Source organism: Stigmatopora nigra, chromosome 2 (assembly GCF_051989575.1).
Source record: "Stigmatopora nigra isolate UIUO_SnigA chromosome 2, RoL_Snig_1.1, whole genome shotgun sequence".
Lineage (NCBI taxonomy): Eukaryota > Metazoa > Chordata > Actinopteri > Syngnathiformes > Syngnathidae > Stigmatopora > Stigmatopora nigra.
In genome coordinates, this window is record NC_135509.1 from 15,483,729 (window position 1) to 15,507,789 (window position 24,061).

The following is a 24,061-nucleotide window of genomic DNA, read 5'->3' on the forward strand; positions in this document are numbered from 1 at the left end:
TGTGTATATGTGTGTATATATGTGTGTATATATGTGTGTATATATGTGTGTATATATGTGTGTATATATGTGTGTATATATGTGTGTATATATGTGTGTATATATGTGTGTATATGTGTGTATATATGTGTGTATATAAATATATAAATGAACTCAATAAAAAAATACACATAACAGCAGAACACATGATAATGAATGAAAAATTAAAATATAACACAGCAAGCAAGATACTTTAGTATAAATAAAGTTTATTTATTATTAATAATATTATTATTGGAGTGTCACTCAGTTTGTATAAATATAAAGTTGAGCATGTTCTTTCCACGACAAACAAACAAAAGCATGAATTAAATACAGTGAACAAACACTCTTATTTACAAAATTAGCTCAAATGTACAAAAATGGTCCTGCTGCAACGGTGCCACCAAGCAGTCAATAAATCAATAATTTTTTTGTGTTTTTCTTGATTTTGTTGGAGAGTGTGAAGCTGAAGTTGGAGGAATGTAAGCGCATGTTTGACCTCCAAACACAAAAGAAAAAAGTGTTCATATTCACCATTATTCATAATCACAACAATTAGAAAAACCTGCTGCTGTGTAGAAACCAACAAACCATAAAAACAAAAGCATCCTAGAGGTTTAAGAAACTACTCCTAAAATCACTGTGTAGTATTTAGGACAATGATCATTGTTTAATACTGTTAGAAAAGAAATAGAGAAGTGTCTAGATACTGTTTAAATATGTCACTGTGCGCTACAAAAAATGAAACGTGTCATAATAATAATAATCGGACATAGACTTTGTCATCATCATTGACTCGACAAATGCCTAAATGTCATCGTACCCAGATAACTGCATATGACGAAATTAATTACTTAACTCACTATGGCATGATTAAATTCATGTTTTAACTTATAAAGTTAAAACATCAACTATAATATATTCAAAGGTGTTGAAATGATATTAAACACTTTGAGATGTGAGTGTGGTAGCAACACATTTCCCTATTAAAAACAATCATCAATAGTTTATAAATAGAAATGTAATATTACACAGTTTGCTTTTCACCAAAGGTAGACATCTTGCAGTGATGCTAATTCATCTTTGTATATAATAATTGCTACCATTATTATTGATAAACACATTAAAAAACAAAAAAGTATGGAAGCATTAAATAATATGGCTGTAAATAATTCAAAACCACAAGGGAAAACTTACAATAAACTTGGTATGGTCAAGATGATCTTTTTTCTTGATTTTTTTTTGGGACATTATTGACATCTGTTGATCTTTTTGTTGTTGTTTAACATGTGTAGACTTAGATTAACATAAAATATAGATTAAATTAAATATCTGCAGTTTGTCTCTGTGCAGAGTTATTTTCAATTAATTATAATGTAGTGTTAAAAAACAAAAACGTGACATTTTTTAGCAAAGAAAATGTGTCTGTACGTATTTACAGACTGTCTATTTAATTTATTAGCTGAAATTACAGAAGTATTTTATATATTTTAAAATACTTGCCTGTTTACAAGCAATACTTTAACGATAATTTTTAGGACAGTTAAACTTGTCGCATTGAAACGTAACAATTTTCACATTAAAACGTCAAACTCACCACACCAAAATACAAAATGTATCACATTAAAATGTAAAACCATGTTTGGAAGTGTGGTTTTTTTTTGTCCTGTTCTGACAGAACATTTATTAAACAGGTTAATTTGTGGTGAGAATTCCATTTTTTTTGTAGTTTTGTGGTTGCCCTATAGGACTTGGTATATAAGGTTGGGGTCGCGTTCACCATTTAGGGTGTTGCCATCGCCAGAGGGCGCAAGGGCGACGGTGTCCTCAGTCTGAGTGTCAACTTTCGGCGAGCAGGGCCCATCATTGGGAGTTACCAAGTTGCTGGTGCCGTTGGTAATGTTGGTGTTGCTGTCAGTAGAGATTCGCTCCACGATGCTGGACAAACAATCCAAACTGGACACCACCGAAGCTCGCTCACATTTGGCACCTGAAACACAGGATAGTAGATGATAAATTATCTTATTGGTCAGACCGCTTGACAATTGAGGCGCTGACAACTTTGTTTTTGTCTTTTTTTTAACTGAAAGGAACAGTGAAAAAGCTTATGTTAAAGTGACAAAGGTGAATCGATATTTGGCTTTTATTATGAAATGGATGTTGATGATCACTTTATTATTTTATTATTGATTAATTTGATGGCTGCTGAGGTTTAGACTACTTGTACTGTTTTTTTTAAGCCAATGTTGTATCATTTTTTTCAGGCATATTCATGAATTTGTGGATGCTGACATATAACAAATCATATTTATTTAAAAGAAAAAAGTATTTAGTAGCCAGAAGAGGTGACCATTTATATTTAAGTGTTACGTGAATACTCCTAAATGTACATAAACATTGCATAAAAATCATCATCCTTATTCATGTTGCACAATTCACAAATGATTCTTCAAATGACCTAATGCTCTAAAATAAAACTATATTTAATTAATGATTTTAGTTAAATTGCTTAAAATGTCATCATGTTTACATTATATATGCAGTAAAACTTTGAATGAAATGCCTAACTTCTTGGACGACCAGGTGTACACACCAGTACACTGCTATATGTGATAAATAAATACATAAATAAAAATCTTATGATTTATTTGACTTCTCCCAAAAATCATTTTTGGTTTGGACTGAAAGAATATTCTGGAAGTGTTGATGAGGCAAAAAAGAAACAATGGTCTAATTAGGGGTTATACTTGTGGAGGCAATCTAAGCCAACAACATGCACCTGGATGGGGTCACCCACAATTGGTGGCCAGCCAATCACATTGCACCGGCAGACAAACAACCATTCACCCTCACACCCACACCTAAGAGCAATTTAGTGTCCAACCAGCCTACCATTCCCAGTTGTTCAATGTTGACTACGTATTATTAATTCTGTAGACTACAACTTTTTATTTTATGTTAACTACTTACTTATTTATACTTATGTATTGATTATTTTTCAATTTTCACAGCCCAAATATTGTGTTTCACTGAGCTGATTATGTATATATATATTTTTTAACTGCCCACCTATTGCATGCAGCCTGTAAGTTTCCACTTAGTCAGTAGAAGGCATGCACGCTCTTCAGCTGTGCTTTTCATAACTGGGTTGATGGCTGCTCGTCATAATCGTCCTCATTCACTGGTATGTAAAGAATTGGGTGCTACACCATGTTAGAGAAGATGCAGTAAAATTTATACATGTGCATTTACTGTCGTTTAGCACAATATTTTTAACTGCAACCTACACTTACTGGCGCTGTTCCAAACACTTGATTTGATTGGCGGCAAAAAATGGCACTTGGTCAACTTTTTGTGCATGTAACTCGTCTGACCAGTTTGTTAAGCTTGCTGTCATTACAGAACAATTATAATTAGCAATCTATCTTCGTCACACATTGGCAATGAAAACAAACCAACATACCAATTGTATAATTTCAAATTGGATCCAACTAGCCTAATTAAAATCTTTGTTTGCAGAAGAGCCCAACAAAGAGCAACTTGAAAAATCAAATTAGTGCATATTCAAACCAAATTGTTGAAAAATGGCTTTGAATGTTATAAAATACAACACTTTAGTAATATTTTAATCAATCTTGTGAGTAATATAGATGGGCAGTATTTTCAACTGGGGTGGGGGGAAACACTTTATTAAAGTTGGTGATCTTTTGGCCAGTGAAATGCAAGTACTTCAAGTTTTTGGTGGGCCACCCCTTTAAAAAAAAAATGCCAAAGCCCCTCTGCAAAATAGCCGTGACGATCAAGGGGAGCGATGGAACGGGTTAAGGTAAGAGAATACTTTTTGAGGGGTCAATTTATCATACACTAAAAGCAAGTGGAAAACATTGTTCTAAGAACTGTAATCAGAATAGAAGTTTGGAGTACATAAGTACACCCTCCACACACATACACACCTTGTGTTCTTAAAAATGTTGGGATTAATGATAGATTTTATCCAATTGTTTGTTTATAAAAATAATTTAGCTGTTTTAAAATTTGTATTTACTAAAGATTTGGAAGTTTTCATCGAATATATTAAGCAACCATAAGATTCACAAGCATACATTTTACATTTTGTGTAGTCTTTGTAATAAGGCCAATCATTCTTTTGCACTTGGAATTACACAGCTTCCTTTATTTATAATGAGAATGTATGATAGATGGATGTTTCTCTTTTTTTTTTCTTTGAAAAACTTGTTATTTTTGAAAAGTAACATCCTTCCATATCTTACCTTCATTGCTGTTGGTGACGCTCAAAAAGCCAGCGGTGTTAAAAGTTGTTCGAGTCGATGACGGACAGCCCGGCCCGTTGAAATCCGTCTGAACAACAACACAAAAGAGTATTTTCAATATAATTAATAATTAAAACATTAAAGAAATAACTGAAATTTCTTATGTAAATTTACTAGGACAATCATTATCAGTACAGATTAATGTCGATGAGTATCTTTCCTAATTTAAACCTGAAAAGTAAAACAAAATGCCAGCTGAAATGGAATGATTTGGTTACGTTGGATTAAACAATTAACATGTTGAATTTGTGTTAGAATATTGCTAAACATATTTTAAAAATGTCTATTATTTCTGTTCCCTTGATGTAGCATTTTCTTAAAAAGACGTTATCATTTGGCTCATGACAAAAAATCATTTCAAACAAAAACAAACAACAACAACAAAATCTTTTCAGATGGGATTATTAAAATCAAATGTTTAATAGGATAATCATAAATAGTCAAATCTGGGAAAAGTCTGTCTTCCCTGAAAGCTGCACAGTAATTAATTCGATTAATTAAATTAAAAATGTAAATGATTTGTTTTTGTGAAAACTGAGAAATTGGAAATAAAACGTTAGTATTGATTCAGCATAATTACTGTTTTTTTTCTAAATGTATCGTAGAATTTGTGTTGTTGTTGTTGTCAACATTATCTTTCCATATTTACATCCATTCTGCCAATTTCTCATGTATAAAAAAATCATTTGGGCCTCACTTATGAATATGTATTTCATTTGTCATTTAATAATTTCTAGGCCAACGGTTTGAAACCAATTAACAGCAAACTGCTGTTATTATAATCATCATAATAACTTATTTACGTACAGAAAAAAAATTAAGGAAACAATGGAATTAAGTGCATAAAACGTTTTTTTTCGGTTGATCTTGTATTTTCGTTGTTTGTTTCCATTTCTTCCTTATCCGCCTTCTCATTAAAAATAGATCCCCGCCGCAAAGATGTACTTCCATTTTAATGACGAATATTGGTCTTTTCTTCCATATACATATACAATAACAATATAGATTTTACTCCAACTGCAATGTGCAAAACAGGCCTACAACTGTGAAGATCTAATTATTGAACATTCACACATTATGTGACACTTCCAGTCCTTGTTTTCAAAGGCAAATTGGACTCACCATGCCATCTGAGCAATTGGAGCGGGGGCTCGAAGCGTCCGAGTCCCCGCTATAGTGCTCCACTAGCGGGTAGAAGGCATCGTGCTGAGGGCCATTTCCTCCGGGGGCGCCGGGGCTGTTGCCCGCACCGGCGCGGAGCAGCGCCTGCAGGGCTTCGATGTAGCTAATGGCATTGCGCAGGATCTCCACCTTGGGAAGCCGCTGATTGGGATTGGCCGACGTGCAGCGCTTGAGCGTCTCGAAGGCGTCGTTCACTTTGCCCAGACGGCGGCGCTCTCGCAGGGTGGCGGCCTTGCGCCGGTCGGCGTTGGTTGTCTTGCGTTTACACGCCTTGCAGGCCCACAGGAGGCAGCGTCCCGCCTGGTGGTGCCCGCTGGGCGCACGCACGTGTTCATCGTCCTCGTTGGTGCCCGCCGCCGGGTGGTGGTGAGCGTGCATGTTGTGGTGGTGCGCGTGCAGAGGCGAAGATCCGGATGACGACGACGAGTCGTCTGGTTTGTTCAGGAGGCCAACGTGGACCAAGCGAGGGTCTAGGTCCTCAAAAAAGCGCATATCGCTTGTGTTAAAACACGGGTCGTCGTAGAACTCGTCGCCCGGACACCCCGAATTGGCCACGCCCGAATTTGCCATGTTGAACGAGATGTCCGAAAGCTCCATGATTCACCCACCAGCAACCGGAAGTCCAGCAGAAAAAGTACACAGCAAATTTAACGTGGATTCATATGGGAAAGGGGACGGGGGGTGTCAACTTCATGTGGACCCCAAACACCCGCCTGAGCCTCTTATACCTGCAAAGTCCCATGTGGGCGCAGCCTGGAGACTGACGTGGGTGTGAGGGTGGCCAATCGGGGCGATGGGAGCCATTTTACGACTTCATGGCAATTAGGATCCAATTACGGTACCCCCACATAACCCACCATAAGCCCCACCTCCATCCACACACACACATAAACACACACACGCACACATATCCAGTTCAACATTTGTATATTCTCGTCTGAACTTTGTACTCACCAGCACGACAATTGGATGAATCATAGAATAAAGCCAAAGGGCACATGTGAATGAATGTTTTGTAACGTTTTTATTTTTTTTTATATCAGAACATATCCTTCAAATGTAAACTCAGAACTATGAACTATTAGTACTATGTGTACAATCGACTACTAATATAAATACACATTGATAAACTATATATACATATTTACTCAGGATTTACACCCCCAATTTTGGTAATTAGTCCCTGGAAAGGTTTTAAATTAACATTTATGTTATATTCACATTGCTCATTTTCATCGGCGTCCATAGGCAGATCACTGAGCATGTCTTCTGGCATTTTCACGTTGAAAGTAGCAGCTCGGCCTTTTCCTTTCAGAAAACCATTCATTGTGAACGTGTGAGTGGCGTTCATAACAGCCGAGAGCATTGATGGTCATTTTGTAACGAGCGCAAAGCGTGAATGAATTTAACATGGAGGGGGCGGGTCACGAAATTGAATCTTGGTCTATTTCAGAGCAGTTGTGCTGGCGTAGTAATATCTTTGTGGTTTGGTGGACAGATACACATAAGTCTCAGCACAGGAGACTTTGATGAATGCACTTTCTCACAGATTCCCAAGCTTCGAAAAGTGTCTCCATTTGGAATTGTATTTATGAACAGCAAAACTTTTCAAAACCTTTTCACAGCTGTTATAATCACCCCTTCCTCCTTAAAAAGAGAAAAGTCGCACTTTCTTGTGCAATGATCAAAAATCGATCAATTGGTGCTTGAGACGACAGTGAACCAACCTGCTTGCTAGAATCGCCACTTTTCTCTTTCTGGCTACGTCAAGACTACGATGGCTCCTTCCTATGCCAGTCATGTGGCATGAATTGTGATGAGCAATCTGGTTGTGACTGTATGCTACAAAACTTCCTCTTGAGGAATGATGGTGCTAAATCTGGCCAGCCGTATCATTTTGTGTGGCCCGGCAAAGTATATCATGAGTCCCGACGTTCTGGTTTAGGATCAAATTAAAAGGAAGAGTATAGATGTATATTAAATATCCTGATTTTCCCCCTTTTAAATCAATAATTTGAATTATTTAATCCATTTTTTCTGTGTTTTTAGTTAAAAAATCTAAAAATATATATATATAAAAAGCTAAAATAAACATTGTTCTATATCTATAAAAACTGAATATTCAGGGCTTTTTAATCCAGTTATTTTAATCCATTTATAAAATAAAAAATCTAAATATTATATCTAAAATGGTCTGGCCCACGTGAAATCAAGTTGACGTTAAAGCTGAGTCTGACACCCTTGGATTAAATAATAGAAATACTTCATTGAACATATACTAATGTCAGGGATTTGTTTCATTTCCTCACGTCATTTAAAATGTTTGGTGATTCTGTCAATAAAGTAGAGTATTCCCCCCTTCTTTATTGAATTGAATCCTTTTATTCTCATTATAAAAGTATAATGAGATTTAAAGGAATGAAAAAAATATATAATAAATAAATAAGTCCTCAACATAATAAGTAGTCAACAACATAGAAAAGTATTGAGGTGCACAAATAACAACAAACAAACTGATAACTAATCAATAAATAGTAAATAAATAAGTAATAAATATATTGGTCGTCAACATAATAAATAAGTAGTAGTCAACATAGCTGTTGATTGACAGGAAGGCTGCTAGCTCAGTGGAGGTGGTCCGAGACCTCTAACATCATTACCCCCTTGGATCGTTCCATGATCACCTGGACACACGGGGACTGAAGTGTGGGTGCGTTTTCCTTGCTCTTTGTGTGTGTGTGTTTTTTACACGGCACAGACGTTGCAGCTGTCAACGCACAATCAGCTGCAGCCGATGTCATTGTCAGCATCATGTTAGCCTTCATTTGCTGTGTGTGGGAGAGCATGTGTGCATTCATGTGTAATGTTACTAGACACACGGTAAGTGCTATACATGATTAAATAAATATTAAGAGGTGATGTTAGAACTTGAAAAATTATAAAATATCAAAAAATAGGGGAGCACAAGCTGACCAAAAAAAAATCATTACTAAACTTCATAACAATTCATATGACAGCTTATTATTAAATCAAATGTAATGTTGGATGTAATAATAAGCTGTTATAAATCAAACCCAATTGTATTGTGCTTTTTACTATTAATTAGTATTGACATATTAATGACAAAGGGCGGCCCGATGGCGCGAGTGGTTAGCTTGTCAGCCTCACAGGTCTGGGGTCTTGGGTTCAAATCCAGGTCTCATCCACCTGTGTGGAGTTTGCATGTTCTCCCGGGGCCTGCGTGGGTTTTCTCTGGGTACTCCTGTTTCCTCCCACATTCCAAAGACATGCACGATAGGCTGATTGGACCCTCTAAATTGCCCCTAGGTATGAGTGTAAGAATGAATGCTTGTTTGTCTCCTTGTGCCCTGGGATTGGCTGGCCACCAATTCAGAGTGTCCCCCGCCTCTGGCCTGAAGTCAGATGGGATAGGCTCCAGCACCCCTTGTGACCCTAATGAGTATGAAGCGGTTCATAAAATGAGATGAAATTATATATTAATGACAGAATCAACCTATGGAAATTGCATACCATTAATATACATACATTATAGTACAAAATTATGATGTCAAGATGCAATGTGACAAAAATGCTGACATGTTTATCTGAGAACATGGGAATGGAATGAAATTAAAAGATGAGGATATCATTAAATATGTATATAGTATATGAAAAAAAACATAACAACAACTGATATAATTATATGAAAAAAAAACTAAAAAGCACAACTCCATTTCACTGTACTCAATTGGTCATTTCGGCAATAATCAAATGGACAGCATCACAAATGACAAGGAAATCACAGCAAATGAACATAACAACAGAAACAGAAAAAGACATGTTAGCTGAAAAAAGGGACAGCTTCACTATATGAAACATAATACAAACTGATAACATTGCAACCTGACAAGGTGACTATAGAAACAGTCCTGAAAACTTTGTGCCATCAATAAATTTCACTCTTTACAAATTTTAACAAATGTACCAGTAAATGTGACATGTATTATATATGTGCGCAGTGTGTAGTGGTGTTGGGTGGTCCCATTTGGGGGTCTTGGGATAGTTTTAGGGGCTCAGCTGTTGGGTGAAGAATCTTCCTGAAGGTCTTCAACTCACAAGTGCTCTCATTAGCACACTTAATGGGTACATCCCCACTCACATACAAATATAGACGGACCCCTGCGCACATATAGCTACGCTGTATCACCCTCACACAAATAAACACTCAGAAATATGCACACGCAAATTCACACACGTGATGAAAAATTTGCATATTGTATGATGATGATCAACGTAGTGTTCATATGTTGACTTTTTTTTGGAATGTTGATACCTGACACGTGTTAAGAACTTTAATGAGTTTGTCATGTCATGCGGGCCTCTGAGGCCTTTGGAATGCCACCCGAAGTAGTTTTAAGATACTACTTATATAGAATAGATACAATTGGGGCTTGAATATTTTGTAATGTGCAAGGAAAGCGCAATGGCGTCATAGGTGTGAATTTTTCTTAATGTCTATGTGAGTACTGTGTATGCGTGTTGGTGTGGTGGGAGTACTGTGTGGTGTGTGGAGATGCAAAAGTGTGTGTTACACTGAGATGAATGTGTAGTCTGCTCTGTGTATTTGTTATCAAGCAGTTAACGTGGTGATGGTGATGAGGACATGAGAGTTAAACCCTTGCACATTAATGAGACTCGGGTTACAAGGGGTGCTCTGGTGTGTGTAGGGTTGAGGATGTGTGTGTGTGTATGTCTGTGTTTTCGTGTGATCATGTAGTGGTTGCGGGCCCTTGTGTGGTCTGTAACCTTTGAACCTGCAGGTGACGAGTCTCTTCGGTCTGAGTCAACACAATCTTCTTGGCCTTCCCCACTAGTTGCCATGACAATATTTCATGTTCATATAGAAAACGCTGGCATGCCTTTTGAATCACTTTTGTTCACGTTTTGTTTTCGTTCTGTGTTATGTTGAGTTAGTAAATTTAAAATCAATTCATCAATCATCCTTCTTTGCATTCACATAGAAAAATAAGTTGCAATCAGGAAAGGCAAAATATATTTGTTAACCCTAAATCTTCTGCATGCCGAGATGAAAAAACATTCTGATTGATACTGCATATGTAGAATGACAAACAGAAGCATTCTTTAAATTTGATTAATCTTTTTGGGGGGGGTGAGCGGTTCCATTCTGTCCAATACTGCCTCTGGAGTGGACCGTAATTTACTTAACAATGGTTTCGGTGCAGGGAGACAATACAAGGCCAAGCCTAAAAATTATATATCTGTATATCTAGCAAGAATAACTATAAATGGGTGTTCAATTTTGTTTAAACAAAGGTTTTGGAATTAGACATTGTCCCAGATTGGCAATCGCTCAATGAATTTTACTTTCATCAAGTCTTAGACACTCACTTACAAGAAGACTTCCAGTATTGTCATTTTTACTTCATTCATTATGATGGTCATTAAACCCTCAAAAAACGGCTATAAAGTTCTCCAAACTGACACTTTTACTGCATGTCTATTTAGTTGTCTCTTAACATGCCTCATTGTGTATCTTCTTGGGTGTCTCATTGGGTAGCAACAAAAAACAGGGTGCACTGGTTCAACCTGGTCTGGGAGTTTAATTATGGGTACAGGTTGTCATGTCAGTGGAATCCTTGGGAACATTAGCAAACCTCAAAGCAGTGCATTGGTTTACCTTACATCAAGATCATTACATAAGAAGCACTCAGGGGGCTAGACCAAAAGACCCTATTGTCATGGAATAAATGAATGCCGACACTGTTGATGTCTCCTTGAGCAAGACACTGAATCCTACATTGCCAAATAATAAATACAAAAAAAAAAACACTTATAAAACCCCTTGTGGGTGACAGCTGAACAATCCCACTGTCTCCTAATTATGTTCTTATCCTGGTGGTCCTCTCAGACTGACATTTTGTTCAGTTGGACAGCGTTGACATCACTTTGGACCTTTGTGATCATGAAAGTGTCAACACATTGTTGTAGATGAGAGAACATTCCAGAAGGGATGACCAATCAAAAAGGAAAGAACAATGCTGGAGGGTGGCCCAACCTCTCATCTTGGAAGTCTTTGTCTGGTTTTTGGTTAATTTACATTCATCTTTATTCTAAAATGGTGGATTTTTATCACCAAAATAAACTTGTTTAAACTTTGGTTAAAAATTTGAACTTGTACTGTATGGTGACATAATACTACACAATAACTGATTGATCCACAATCGTTAGGTCCTAAAATACCTCTAAAAATGGTGGGTCAGTAAAGACCCAAGCACTTCCCAGGATATTTTGGAATTTTTATCCATTGCATCAGAAAGTGCAGGACAAATTGGAGGTGGTGTCCATTATAAATGTCTTCACTTGTACTATGTGTAGTATGTGTAGTAAGTTATTCTTTACAGTCTATGAGTGTAACCACATTTTCTTCATAGTCAAGACAGTATATGCTCCAGCACCCCTGTGACTCTCACGGGGAAAAGCAATATGAATAATGTGTGAACGAAAAAGGTTGAGTGTTGTAATCATATGATTAATGTTAAGACTCAAAATAATTGTGAAAAGTTTTACTTTACAAGAAAATAAGTATATATGGTATTAACATGATACATTTCCATTTTGAATGTTTAAATGTGATATGTTCCAGTTAGGGTTACCTTCCAGTTCAAATAACTTTTCATGTTTTCTACATATAGTTTAGGCTGTTAGCTGTAAATATATTTATTATGAAATAACTAAAGGGTTAGTTATTAATGACTCATATTTAAAGAAAAAAAACTATAACTGAACTATAACTGGAAGAATCGTTTCATTTAAACAACCCAGAGAGCGGTCAGGAAGTACAACATAGTCGACTGAAAAAGAAAAACAATGATAAGTGATGAGTGGTTTTGGATGACAATGACAAAAGAAATTGATGTGCGCTCAGAATCAGAACCAAAACCCAATCCGGTGAATCGTCATCACCACACAGCTGCTGTCTACTTCTACTGGCCAGTAACCGCAAATTTTAGATAACGTGTCACTTATTCCAAAGAGGGCACACAGCCGCCAATGTGGCTTCACGCTCACACACACTCTTTCTTGCAAATTTACACATTCTCTGACACTTAACTCTCTCACCCCAATAATAGCATTCTGTAATTCACATACACATATTATCTCTCTCTCTCTCATTCTATCTGCCGTGCTAGTATTATCTTGCATTCTTCCAAATATACAACCAATCACCATGACCGATAGACATTGCTCTCTTCTCTTACAAACGCAAGCACACAATCACCACACACAAGTCCACACTCTAGGCTATAGCATGGCGCATAATCCCCCTGAAGTGAAGCTTTGCATGTGTGTAATTGACGCTGCAGCTGTCCACTGCTGGAAGAATTGAGAAATTGTGTGCTCAAGTTCAGCTGTATGAACAAATGTTGGGAATGGAAGAAAAAAAAAAGACACCTGAGTAAAAAATGTGAATAACTAGAGGCTAATCACACTGCTGTTTTGCACAGTCTCAACTTTTGGTTCTCCTACTTGAAAACAAATCGGGACTGGTTTTAGAGCAGGTTTTGAACATATAAGGGACCACTTACATAGAGGGAAAGGCATCTCTTCAATTTATTGGATACAAAACTTGACACTGAAAATGATTGTTTGCAAATACACACAGGGTGAAAGATTCTTTATAGACACTAACGTCAGAAGAACTGGTTCAAGAATCCTAGTATGGCATGTGAAAGGATTGCAAAAATGAATGGCTCGTGTTCTTTTGAAACTCTGTCTCTTGTTAACAAAACGTTATAGTATACCATTCATTCTAACTGGACCAAAAACAGAAAGGTTTAGTATTTTTATTTCATGTCAGACAGTTTACACTTGTAAATTTCTTAGGCCGAGGAAATATTCGCCCATCAAAGAGCAGCAATGAGAGCTCTCAGCTAGGAGAAAGAATCCAGAATGTTCCAAAGCGTCCTAACCAGCTCTCAGATGCATTAAATGGTCAGATGAGAAATTCCACCGGAAAGGTCACGTCGCGCCACCCGTCCCAAAATAGTGGCATAAAGTCATCTATCACGCCACTGGGCAAAGGCTCGGAATGACGGGGCATCGGGTGTTGTTGTAGTGGGAACTTACTAGATTATCTCCATATTCGGCCTTTTACAACAACTGTTACAACTGTTTTCCCTTTTTCTACTTGTTAAAACAGATTACATGTATTGTTCATATCATTAATGTCATATACTTACTAAAAATATTGGCTACATTTGTAACTCAAAAACATAAAGCCAGTTGAAACTTTAGAAGTTGGCGTTTCCACCAATGAATCTGGGTAACATTTCAATCGCCTTCCTCCTCTGTAGTTAAAAAAAAAAAAAAAACATGAATATGATCGGATGAGATGAATGATGGAATACATTCATTCATGCATACTGTAAGTGATACTTAACCGGCAATCGTCATAAGTGAGACATTCATTCAAAAATAACCAGTGATTCAGTCATCCAAAATTTTGCACGGTAATTTGGTAAGATAATAATGTTGTTCTCTCATTCATGTAAAATGCAGTGATTCGTAATCAATTAATTAACTGTGATCAGCCTCAGTTGAATCTTAATGCTACACATTAAAAAATCAACACAAAGCAAGAAGAATCAAGTAACTTATCACAACAATTAATTCTTTCATTCCCATTGTTCATTAATAATTGTTAATTATTTCATTACAAACCTAATATTTAGGGAATTAAAAAGCAATTAAAAACTGCTCATCAAACAAAAATGATAATTAATCATTAAAAATCATTTAAAAGAACATACAATTATGGCAAATACATGCAATTGATTCTTTTATTCAGAAATAATCCATAACTTTGTTCTGTCAATCAATCTTGAATTCAATAAACAATACATTCATTTTTTAGGGGAGATCTATTTCCTTATTCTAACTTTGATTTATGTGTGGTTGTCTGATACGCTTAATAAGCTTCCCGGAGGTCAAGAGGTTAGCAAGTCGGCCTCACAGTTCTGGGGTCGAGAGTTCGATCAAAGGTCGCTCTTCACTGTGTGGAGTGTTCTCCCTGGGCTTACGTGGCTTTTCTCCGGGTACTCTAGTCTCCTGCCACATCTCAAAAACATGCAGAGTTGGCTTGTTGAACACTCTAAATTGGCTCTAGTATGACTGTGAATGGTTGTTCGTCTCCTTGTGCCCCGTGATTGGCCCGGCCACTGATAACATGGTGTCCCCTGCTTTGTGCCCGTATTAAGCTGGGATAGGGTCCAGCACCCCCTTGTGAGGATAAGCGCTGTAGAAAATGAATGCGTGATTAATACCCTTAGTTTTTTAATGAAAATATAATACATGCATTCTTTCATAAACAATGGGAATATTTGCATTGTATTCATCTTGGTAATTCCATTGTAACATCAATCAGAATGCATAACCTCATCACGGTTACGCATGGTTAGTTATGCCATAGGCTTACACTGACGCAACATTAGGGACTTGACACCCCTACTGAGTATATTTTTATGTCTGTCGGGAACACTACACAGCCTCAGATACAATACCAGGAACTTATATGTACACACTGTACCTGTTAAATGCAAATGCGCACTGTAGCTGCAGGGTATCCTAATACATACATTAAGTAAAGTACATACCGTGCATGGGATATACAGTATCGTTCAGTGAAAAGTATTTAGTATTGTTCAAGATCAAATATCATATAAGCTAAGTGAACAAAATGCAGTTTCTAGCTGATGATTGTCTATGGCTCAGAAAAAATATTCTAGGTAATTTCAATCTTTGTAAAGGTCAGGCAATCCTCCCAGTTGAACACTTAAGATGCCCGAGTGAGCTGAGTTAGACAAAAGATATGCCAGATATTCTCAACATGTTATTGCAGAACCAAGACATCATAAACTGCAATAGAAGGGGTTTTCCTTGAACTGAATTCTTGTATTGTAGATCCCAGAGAAATTGCAGCATGTAAAAATTGAAATGGAGCTAGTAATTGGACAGAATGGTTCATAGATCATGAGGCCAATTTTTCTTGAGTCTATGCTACCTTTATTTTTTTTTTACTTTTGTTGCTTTGGTCTTGACACTCTATTTAATTTAACCGACATTAACATATCACTCATTAATATCTGTTGATGCCCGAGAGCATGCCTTGGCCCACGAGGAAGGCCTCGCTGTCCCAGACAGACTGGTCAACCCCATCCGTCTGAAAAGGATCCAGCTGCAAATGAAAGGAAAACAAATGTAGAAGCCCCTTCCCATGATCTGACATGCCCCCACCGTCCCATAAGAGATAACAACATCAATATTAAACAATGGGCGGGTCCAGATGGCAGGGATTATGTCTCCTTAAAGTTCTAAGCATCACATCCTCCACTTAATTCTCGTCCGGGATCGCTTTCCTTTTCCTCCCGTCCACGCGATGTCCGTGAACGCCTCACGTCGCCCGGGAACACGAGAGCTCAGACGGGCTTAGCGCTTCCCGGCCGAGTTTTGATATCATTTAGATGGCTGACATTTGAGACGTGGACTTGCTGCCCACCAACCAACATCTGCACAGGATAATGAAGGGGAGCAGGGGATTGAGAGGGGCTAACCTCTGGTGCCTCTTGAAATTGAGGGAGGGAGGGAGGGAGGGTTGGATTTATTTTGGACTTGCTGATGCAAATTCAAAGTCATCTTGAAAAGCCTCAATAAGCTTCATATCATAGCCAGAATAATAATTGCAGAAGAATACACTCCTCAAATGCTAAAAAGAAGAATTCTAACATAAACTGAAAAGCCCATTCATACTGTGTCATCTCCATGAGCCCTTCTTTAATAGAACTTTGGGCCGAAGGCAATGTAAATCAGGAATCGTTTGATTGCCACTTGTTCTGCACGTAGTCATGTTCACTCATATTGGCAATTTACAATGATTCAATACATGCATGTTTTGGAATTTGGGAGGAAGTTGCAGTAACTAAAGAAAATCCATGCATGCAAACTTTAACCGGGAGGTCCAGAGCCTGGATTTGAACTCCCCACCTCTGAACTGGGGGACAGGTGCGCTGACCAGTTGTGTACCCTGGAGCCTAATAAAAACTGTGGATAGGAATTCCAGAATGGAATAAATTTTGTGTTGGCATCATAATCAGAAAGAAATATGTCCCTCAGTGGCCACAATTGTGGGGTCAAAGTCAGCTCTCGTTGTTCCCTTCCACCACTTACTTGCCCAAATCACTCTGCCTAGCAGAGCCTGTGGACATCTCGTGTTTCAAAGCCAAAGGCCAGCTGTGGACCTGACTTTTCTCCTGTCTACAACAGCCAAGTGACGAGACTTTTGGAGAAAAAGTTGGATGTTAGAGAACATTTTCGCCCCAACAGATAAATATGCATTAGTTATGGATTCATGTACATTTATTTAGTTAAGTGAAGCATTTATTCTTGAATACGCGTGTTTTGATATATGTAGTCACCTAATGTGTAAATAATTCAAATTTTAGAGACAAACAGATGAACCAGATCAATCATAAAAAGGATCTAGTGCATACATGGTCAAACTACGGCCCGCGGGCCGTTAAGTTTTTAATCCGGCCCGCCGACATTGTCCATTTTTTTTTCCAAGATGGCGCCGTCACACGGAAGCCAGTAGCAGTAGCTCTGTCCACTCTTATTTGTTTTTCGTGTTTTCAGCCCCTCTATCTTTTTTTAGATTACATTTTAATATTTCTTAATACATACCTTTTTACTTTACTTTGTACTTTATACTTTTTACTTTAATGATGAGTGATGAGTATGTTAATACTGTAGTCCATTGATGCAACATTAAAAAATGTTCATTTATTTATTCAAGTATCTTTAGTTTACTATCTAATTTATTTCATAAATCATACATGTGCTAGGTATTTGGATTGAGTATATGATTAATGCAGCACTTCATCAATAAATACATTCATTTATGTATTAATGTATTCATTCATTCATTTATCCATTCCTAATTATTGCATTTCTTCAATTACTGCATAACTGAACATGTTTGCAAAGAAGTGTTGTGAACTGACCTTCTCTGAAAGTTACTTGTGTTGACAACATCTTGTTTGCACAGTGCAGGGCGCACACCCGATGCCCGACTCTGCTAAAAAGGCTGTTCATTGGTTGGGAGTGCCAACTATCGTTTCGCTTGCCTCAGCACCTGCTCGGATTGGCCTGCCCCCTCCAAGCAAGCATGCACACGTATCGGCTTACATAGCAGCATGCTTGCCAACAGCTAACACGCGGCGCTACGCACGACTACGCAAACCCTGTCGTTGGGTTTTCGTGACACTCACAATTTCACAGATTTTAACTAGCACCCGCACAGCGCAAAGACATGCCCACCAATGGGGGTAACAATATCTCAGGTTACACATTTTGCAACAAATAACTACATGCACACACACTAACACACTTCCAAACACACAACAACATACACCCACGCAAAAACGATAACTCATATATACACAAATCAATTTACAGTAAATGGATAGAGGTATTTGTGGTCGGTCATACAAATTCATACACAAAGCTACACTTTAATGCATGGAGCCTCACAGATTTCAAACACAAATTCATCTTAACCATTACACAACTAAATGTACTATCCTAGAGAATAAGCTTCGTGTTTTGTACCTATTTTTTAGGAAAAAGCCCAATGTTGACACCAAATGAGCACAAATGAAAACCTGCAGACACTCACATTTACACACAAGAGACAGAAAAACACACATTTGCACTACACTTATTCAAATGCAAACCTATGTAAGCATCATAAAAATGTACACATCCACACCCATACAGTATGTACATATACGCAAGCACACACATAGACATATGCACAAGATCATACAAAATAAGCAAAAAAAAGTGGAAATGAATACAATAAAATAACTGTTAAATGCCACAGCACACACAAAAGAATCATATTATTTTCTTTTTTGCGGCTCACATTATAGTTTAGCAAAGGAACGTATTTGTTCAAAATTACAGGTAGATAACATCGAAACTGTCTGTCCAAAGTTATGTGTGGAGTTGCGTGCGTGTGTATGTGTGTGTGTGCATGTGTGTGAGTGGTCTGCACACATCGCATGTGTTGTTTTTTTCTGATGGTCACTGTTCCAACAGTGATCACCCTAATTTGCACCTGCCACCGATACAGCAAATGTTCACTCACAGACGGAGACACAGATGGCCCTCACACTGACGAGTGTCTGACCAACCCACAGAAAAGCATGCAGAGACATGACATAAAGAGATACACATTGTAATTGAAATGTGTGTACAGTGTTCCCCCGCTACTTCGCGCTTCAGTTAACGCCGACGCAGAGCTTCGCAGATTTTTTTTGGAAGAAAAAAAAATATTACATTGAAACAACATATTTTACAGTTTTTTTTGTTATTACATGAATTTCACTCTCTCTACCCGTATTCTATATGGTGTACTGTATACAGGGGGGTAAAAAAAAACCCTTAAAAAATGGGGGGGGGGGGGGGGGGGTTAAATTCAAATTAAGCATTTTGGAAGGGGAATCCCTACTTCGCGGAAATGCACTTATTGCGGGTGGTCCTGGTCCCCATTAGCCGCGATAAGCGAGGTAACACTGTATTCGTGTTACCGTATTATGGCTAGGAAATGTTATCAAGTCATTTTTTTGCAATTTCCCCCATACTTGCTCTTTAACACAATGACTACATTTTTGGTACACACAAAACTTCTAAAATTACGATAGGAAATACACTATTTTAATGAAGGGGACACTTTCAGATACAACAAATTATTTGGACATGAGCAGACTGGTTTAATATTCCGGAAATAGTAGAAAGATGAGGCGTCAACAAAACAGTCTGCCAGTATTCCTTTTTAATCATCACCAAAATTTTGCTTTCATTTCCAATTTTTCTACATCAGGTCTTTCAATAATATTATTATCTTTTATTATCTCCTGCAACATTTTAGTCTCAGATGCAGACAAGCTCAGTTTATCTTGCACTCACTCTGCTTTTACTAGCTTGCGAGAATAACAGTATTATAATGATGTCAAAATGTGCTGTCAACATGTTATTGTTTTCTAAAGTTTAAGAACAATTTTTATGCCCTGTGATTGGCCTGGCACCAATGCAGGATGTCCTCTTCTCAAGACCCTTGTGAGGATAAGCAGTATGGGAAATGTTTGAATGGATGGAGCAGAAGTGTTATGTAACTGAATGATCCAATTGGATTCTAAATCGGAATAAATTCTTGATTGTAATTGACTTGACTGGGTTAGAAAGGGGTGTTGACATGGAACATTTTTATTCTGATTAGGCTTTTAAGTGGAATAAATGTGTCCATTTAAATCTAGCAATCAAAGAGTACTTCAATTAAGGAACCACTGAAATATCTTGAGATGTATATGAGATGAACTCAATGTATCACAGCAGTACTTGGGCAACAGTCAAAAACACATGTATGAGAACCTGTAGTAAAAAATAAATATACTACTACCTCTTAAAGGTGGGCTCAAAGGTGAAAGGTTAGATGTTTCACTTAGGTACATGTATTGTTGTTTTTGGCTGACTTGCTGTGTGTGATGAGAGTACATGGGGGTCTTGTGGAGTGCATGGGCAGTACCGTTTTTTTTATTTAACCGTGCCCGTGGGGATGAGAAGTTGGTCACGGGGTCACAGGTCATAGGGGGATAGCAAACTGCTCATACTGTTATGTGTGTGTGCATGCACATGTAAACAGGTGGGACACACACATATGCATAGACACAAATGACCCACCTGTCCCACCTGTCAATCATCCATGCAGCCCTCAATATGCACATTCATAAGAGCCCGAGGAGATGGTTTAGCATGTGTTACTGTGGGTATGTGCTTTTATGTACATTTTTGTGTGTACTTTTCTGTTTTTCTCCATATGAGCATTTTTAATAGCCTTTGTCAATGTGCTTGGGTGCATCCATGTTTATGCTAGTGTGTGCGTGTATATGTATGTGTGTGTGTGTTAGGGTCTCCTGTGGGACGCTCTAGTTGCAGGCCTGCAGACTGGCTGGCACCCTCAAAGTAGCTTCTTCATCCTAGAGACAGCTGTTGTCTCTGTGACGACACAGTAGACCAATGAGAAGCCACACAGTGTGTGTGTGTGGGGGGGGGGGGTCATATTCATCTGTGAGTTAATGCACTCGCAGTTGCCTGTTTGTTGAAAACACCATTCTTTCAGTCCAACTGAAGCACAAGAAGTTAGATGCAAACTTTTGACTTTTTTTGTGTTTATGTCCTATCTGTAGAAAGAAAATTATCCAGTGAAAATTTTGAAAGAAGTCATAAAAAGACAATAAACATAAAAGAACGGAAGGCACAATTAAGTTTTAATTAACTTAACAGGAAATATTGACATATCAATAGAAGGTCTAGGAGAGTCTTTTATGGTTCTCTATTTGGCCAAGATTTAAATGGTAACCAAAGAAACAACAACAACAAATAGCAAACTGAACATAAAATGGTTCAAAGGGTTCATTACATCCGCCGTTACAACCCTAATGTTAAATGTTTCCTGTGCTAACGCTAGGTCCACATGGACAAAAGCGTGCTCTCACGTCCCCTATTTTTTGCATTTGTCGACATGGAAGATGAGACTGGGAGCTTTGGCTTTCAGCACGTAAACTGCAACACCTGTTGTCAGCTGTACGCTGCCCAGTTGCAGTTGCACTTTTTTTTGCTCGCTCGCGCCAGCAAATATTTATGTGCCTCTGTCACGCTCTTCCATAAAGAGCTTTTCTCTCTGGATTTTGTTAAAGTGCCCCTACTAATCATATTTTCCACTCCCGCACAGAGTGTGATCCTGGTGAGTTAAAAGGCGCCTACCAACTATAATAGCCCCTTCTGCCCGATCCAGGCAGTCAGCCAGGATGTGTGAGGGGTCCTCAGGGAAAGAGGGATCCCCAAACACATGGAAGAGCTAGTGCATATGTGTTGAAAGAGAAGAAGAAGCTGCAGAACAACTAATTCCAAGATGGCCACTTCTTATCCTGTTTTATGTTCATCATCAAAATGAAAGAAGTGAAAAATGCTGACTTCTTCTACACTGGAAGGGTACTTGTCCACTTGTTAAACTCATTGCTGATTAATTGTGAAAAGATCTAGAGGTTAAAGTTATGTTTTGCTCAAGAGAAGAAGTCACTTGCTATTCACTGTCGATCCAAGGTAAAGGGTGCTAATTGACTTTGAGTAATTCCTGTAAAAAAAGAAAACAGTGACTCAACTAATGACCACTTAACTTGGTCAACTATCAAACTTTCACATCAAATTTAATTTTCTTTGATGGAAAATCTTATTTAACGCTTCTCCCACCATCTTCCCAGTCCATGCACCCAGTCAGGGGTTTTGTGTTGGGGTATGCTGAGTGGTATAAGTGGTTCAACCAAGGTATGAAATTTCCAGACCTCCCACCCGTGTTTGTTTTACTGGTTTCTGCTGAGCTTCCATAAGGTCCTCGACAAGTATTTTTAGTCACCTATCAGCCACTCCGTCACACACTGTGACGAATTGTGATTGGTCGACTCAGCTGAAACATTGACAATTTGAAGTTGGAATGGGAGACCAATTCTAGTGATCTTTTGTCATGTTGTTGGGCGGATAAATGAAACGTAAGGTAATCCTAGTTCATATCATTTTGTAGTAACGTACAGAAAAACCGAAAAGTGCACGTATATGTGTGAAGAACTTTTTAATGGTGCAGTACAATAATAGTGTACATTTGACAAATACCATGTGCAATTAGATATGTGGGAAAAAAAGAGGAATGATATGGGTTATGGCTAGGTATCTAAAGTGCCAATAGAATTAGCAGGAAAAACACCAGACAAAAAACAGCAATCAAGCATATTAATTGGTATGTTGAAGAAGTGTGAACATGTTTTGTGATAAATCCGCCGACTCAGCAACAGAGCGGTGCCTAACTTGCACTCACTGGACACTCGATCCCAGGATTTCAAAGAGACTAAATGAGAACTCTGGGGAGGGCAGAAAGGCAGGCTGGGAAGTGAGGCCTTCCTGATGCCGCCTGATGAGCAATGGAAGAAGTGTGAAGGGAAACACGATGAAATGACAGCTGACATGCACACGTGTACACATATAGAACACACAAGTATATGCACATGTACTTACGCACAGACACACCCCTACAAAAAATGTATATGTACGCACGTATACACTCAAGCACACAATCATATACACACACAGTCAGTTGCATAGGCAGACCCACACAATTGCACAAAAAACAACTACTAATAAACTGCATACATTAGACTCAGAAACAGGTCTAATAGGGATTTTGTTATGAGTTTTTGTGTGTGTTTTGCTAGGTTGTTTGGGATTTTTTGTTTTTTTTCCCTTATTTTTCATTGTGATTGTCCATTATTTTCACCTTTTGTCTCCCTGCCTGATGTATTTTCAACAAAGCTTTTCATAACCTGAATATTTTTACATATAGAATCTTTTGTAAGCAGATGTACCACTGTATATTTTGTTTGCACCTTCCCTTCCTTCATTGGGTCTACTGCCTCCTTCTCTTCCCAAAACTCAGGTGACTATTGGAGACCTCCACATTTAACAACAAGTCCTTGAAGGTTTTACAACTAGGACGTCTCCATTCCGATGCTATCACACTTCTTTGAGTTATCCTGTGAGTGTCTTTTGTCTTCACTTCATGTGTAATTGGTTGGATGACGCATTGAATCATTGGATCGATGGATGGAGCAATGATTGACAACTGTTAAACAGGATGCTGCAGTCGAGAACATCAGAGGTGCAAACAGCTGGCGAGACTATGTAGCCTTCAGTGAGGTAGGAGAAACCAAGCTTTACGTTCCAAGCCTTGACATTTCACCAATGCCCGTTCCCCAGATGCACACCGTTGACAGAGTGGTCCTTAGTGGTCTGTTTGTCAGTGACGTGAGCTGGCCGCTGCTTCTCTTCACGTCTGGAGCGTGCCACACAACAGCTGCAGGGTCTCCAACACTAAAAACAGCCTGCTTGTGCACCCTACCACCCTTTATGCCTCCATCCCATACCCCTTAATGCTTCCTTTCCACTCCATAGCAGGCCATGCTGGGCAAACTTCTTCTCAATTTAAGTACTATTGTTCTCTGTTAAACTCAGAATAACCGCTGACATACACACTCACATATTCTTTCTTCCAAACATGACTTAAGTGAACGGGGCAACAAAAGACAGTGGGTACTACTCCCACACAGACATGTCAGACACAGGGGTTTAAATACATACACTGGGGCCGATTACCAGTCAAACACACCTGGCCACATCAGAGAAGGGGAGCCTGGAGGGACACAAGATGTATTGTTTTATATTATATAATAAAGATAACTAAAAATGAACCTAACAATCGGGTTTCCAAAAAAAGGGTCCTATTCACACCAAATTCGACACACATTCCCAATCTGCCGCCAGCATTTTTTTTTGACAGAGCCACA

The 24,061-nt window shown here is 38.2% G+C and overlaps 1 protein-coding gene and 1 long non-coding RNA gene across 2 annotated transcripts; one reads left to right on the top strand and one right to left on the bottom strand.

The window, feature by feature from the left end:
* Window positions 1–399: 399 nt before the first annotated feature.
* LOC144215188 (myoblast determination protein 1 homolog) lies at window positions 400–6,209 on the bottom strand. Its single transcript, XM_077744024.1, has 3 exons — window positions 5,475–6,209; window positions 4,293–4,380; window positions 400–2,011 (listed from the first exon to the last, which is right to left on the bottom strand). The coding sequence occupies exons 1-3, from the start codon at window positions 6,129–6,131 to the stop codon at window positions 1,764–1,766; spliced, it is 993 nt and encodes a 330-aa protein (XP_077600150.1). The 5' UTR covers window positions 6,132–6,209; the 3' UTR covers window positions 400–1,763.
* On the top strand, window positions 2,924–23,883 carry LOC144215199 (uncharacterized). Its single transcript, XR_013330363.1, has 4 exons — window positions 2,924–3,205; window positions 23,155–23,253; window positions 23,352–23,414; window positions 23,475–23,883. It is a non-coding gene; the product is annotated as an uncharacterized LOC144215199 (long non-coding RNA).
* Window positions 23,884–24,061: the final 178 nt, after the last annotated feature.

Bases quoted from the DNA above. Each gene is read 5' to 3' on its own strand.
- LOC144215188 (XM_077744024.1), bottom strand. From the start codon at position 6,131: ATGGAGCTTTCGGACATCTCGTTCAACATGGCAAATTCGGGCGTGGCC. The intron at 4,381-5,474 runs GTGAGTCCAATT...GTTGTTGTTCAG, and splicing joins CCAATTGCTCAGATGGCATG to ACGGATTTCAACGGGCCGGG. The intron at 2,012-4,292 runs GTAAGATATGGA...CCTGTGTTTCAG, and splicing joins CGTCACCAACAGCAATGAAG to GTGCCAAATGTGAGCGAGCT.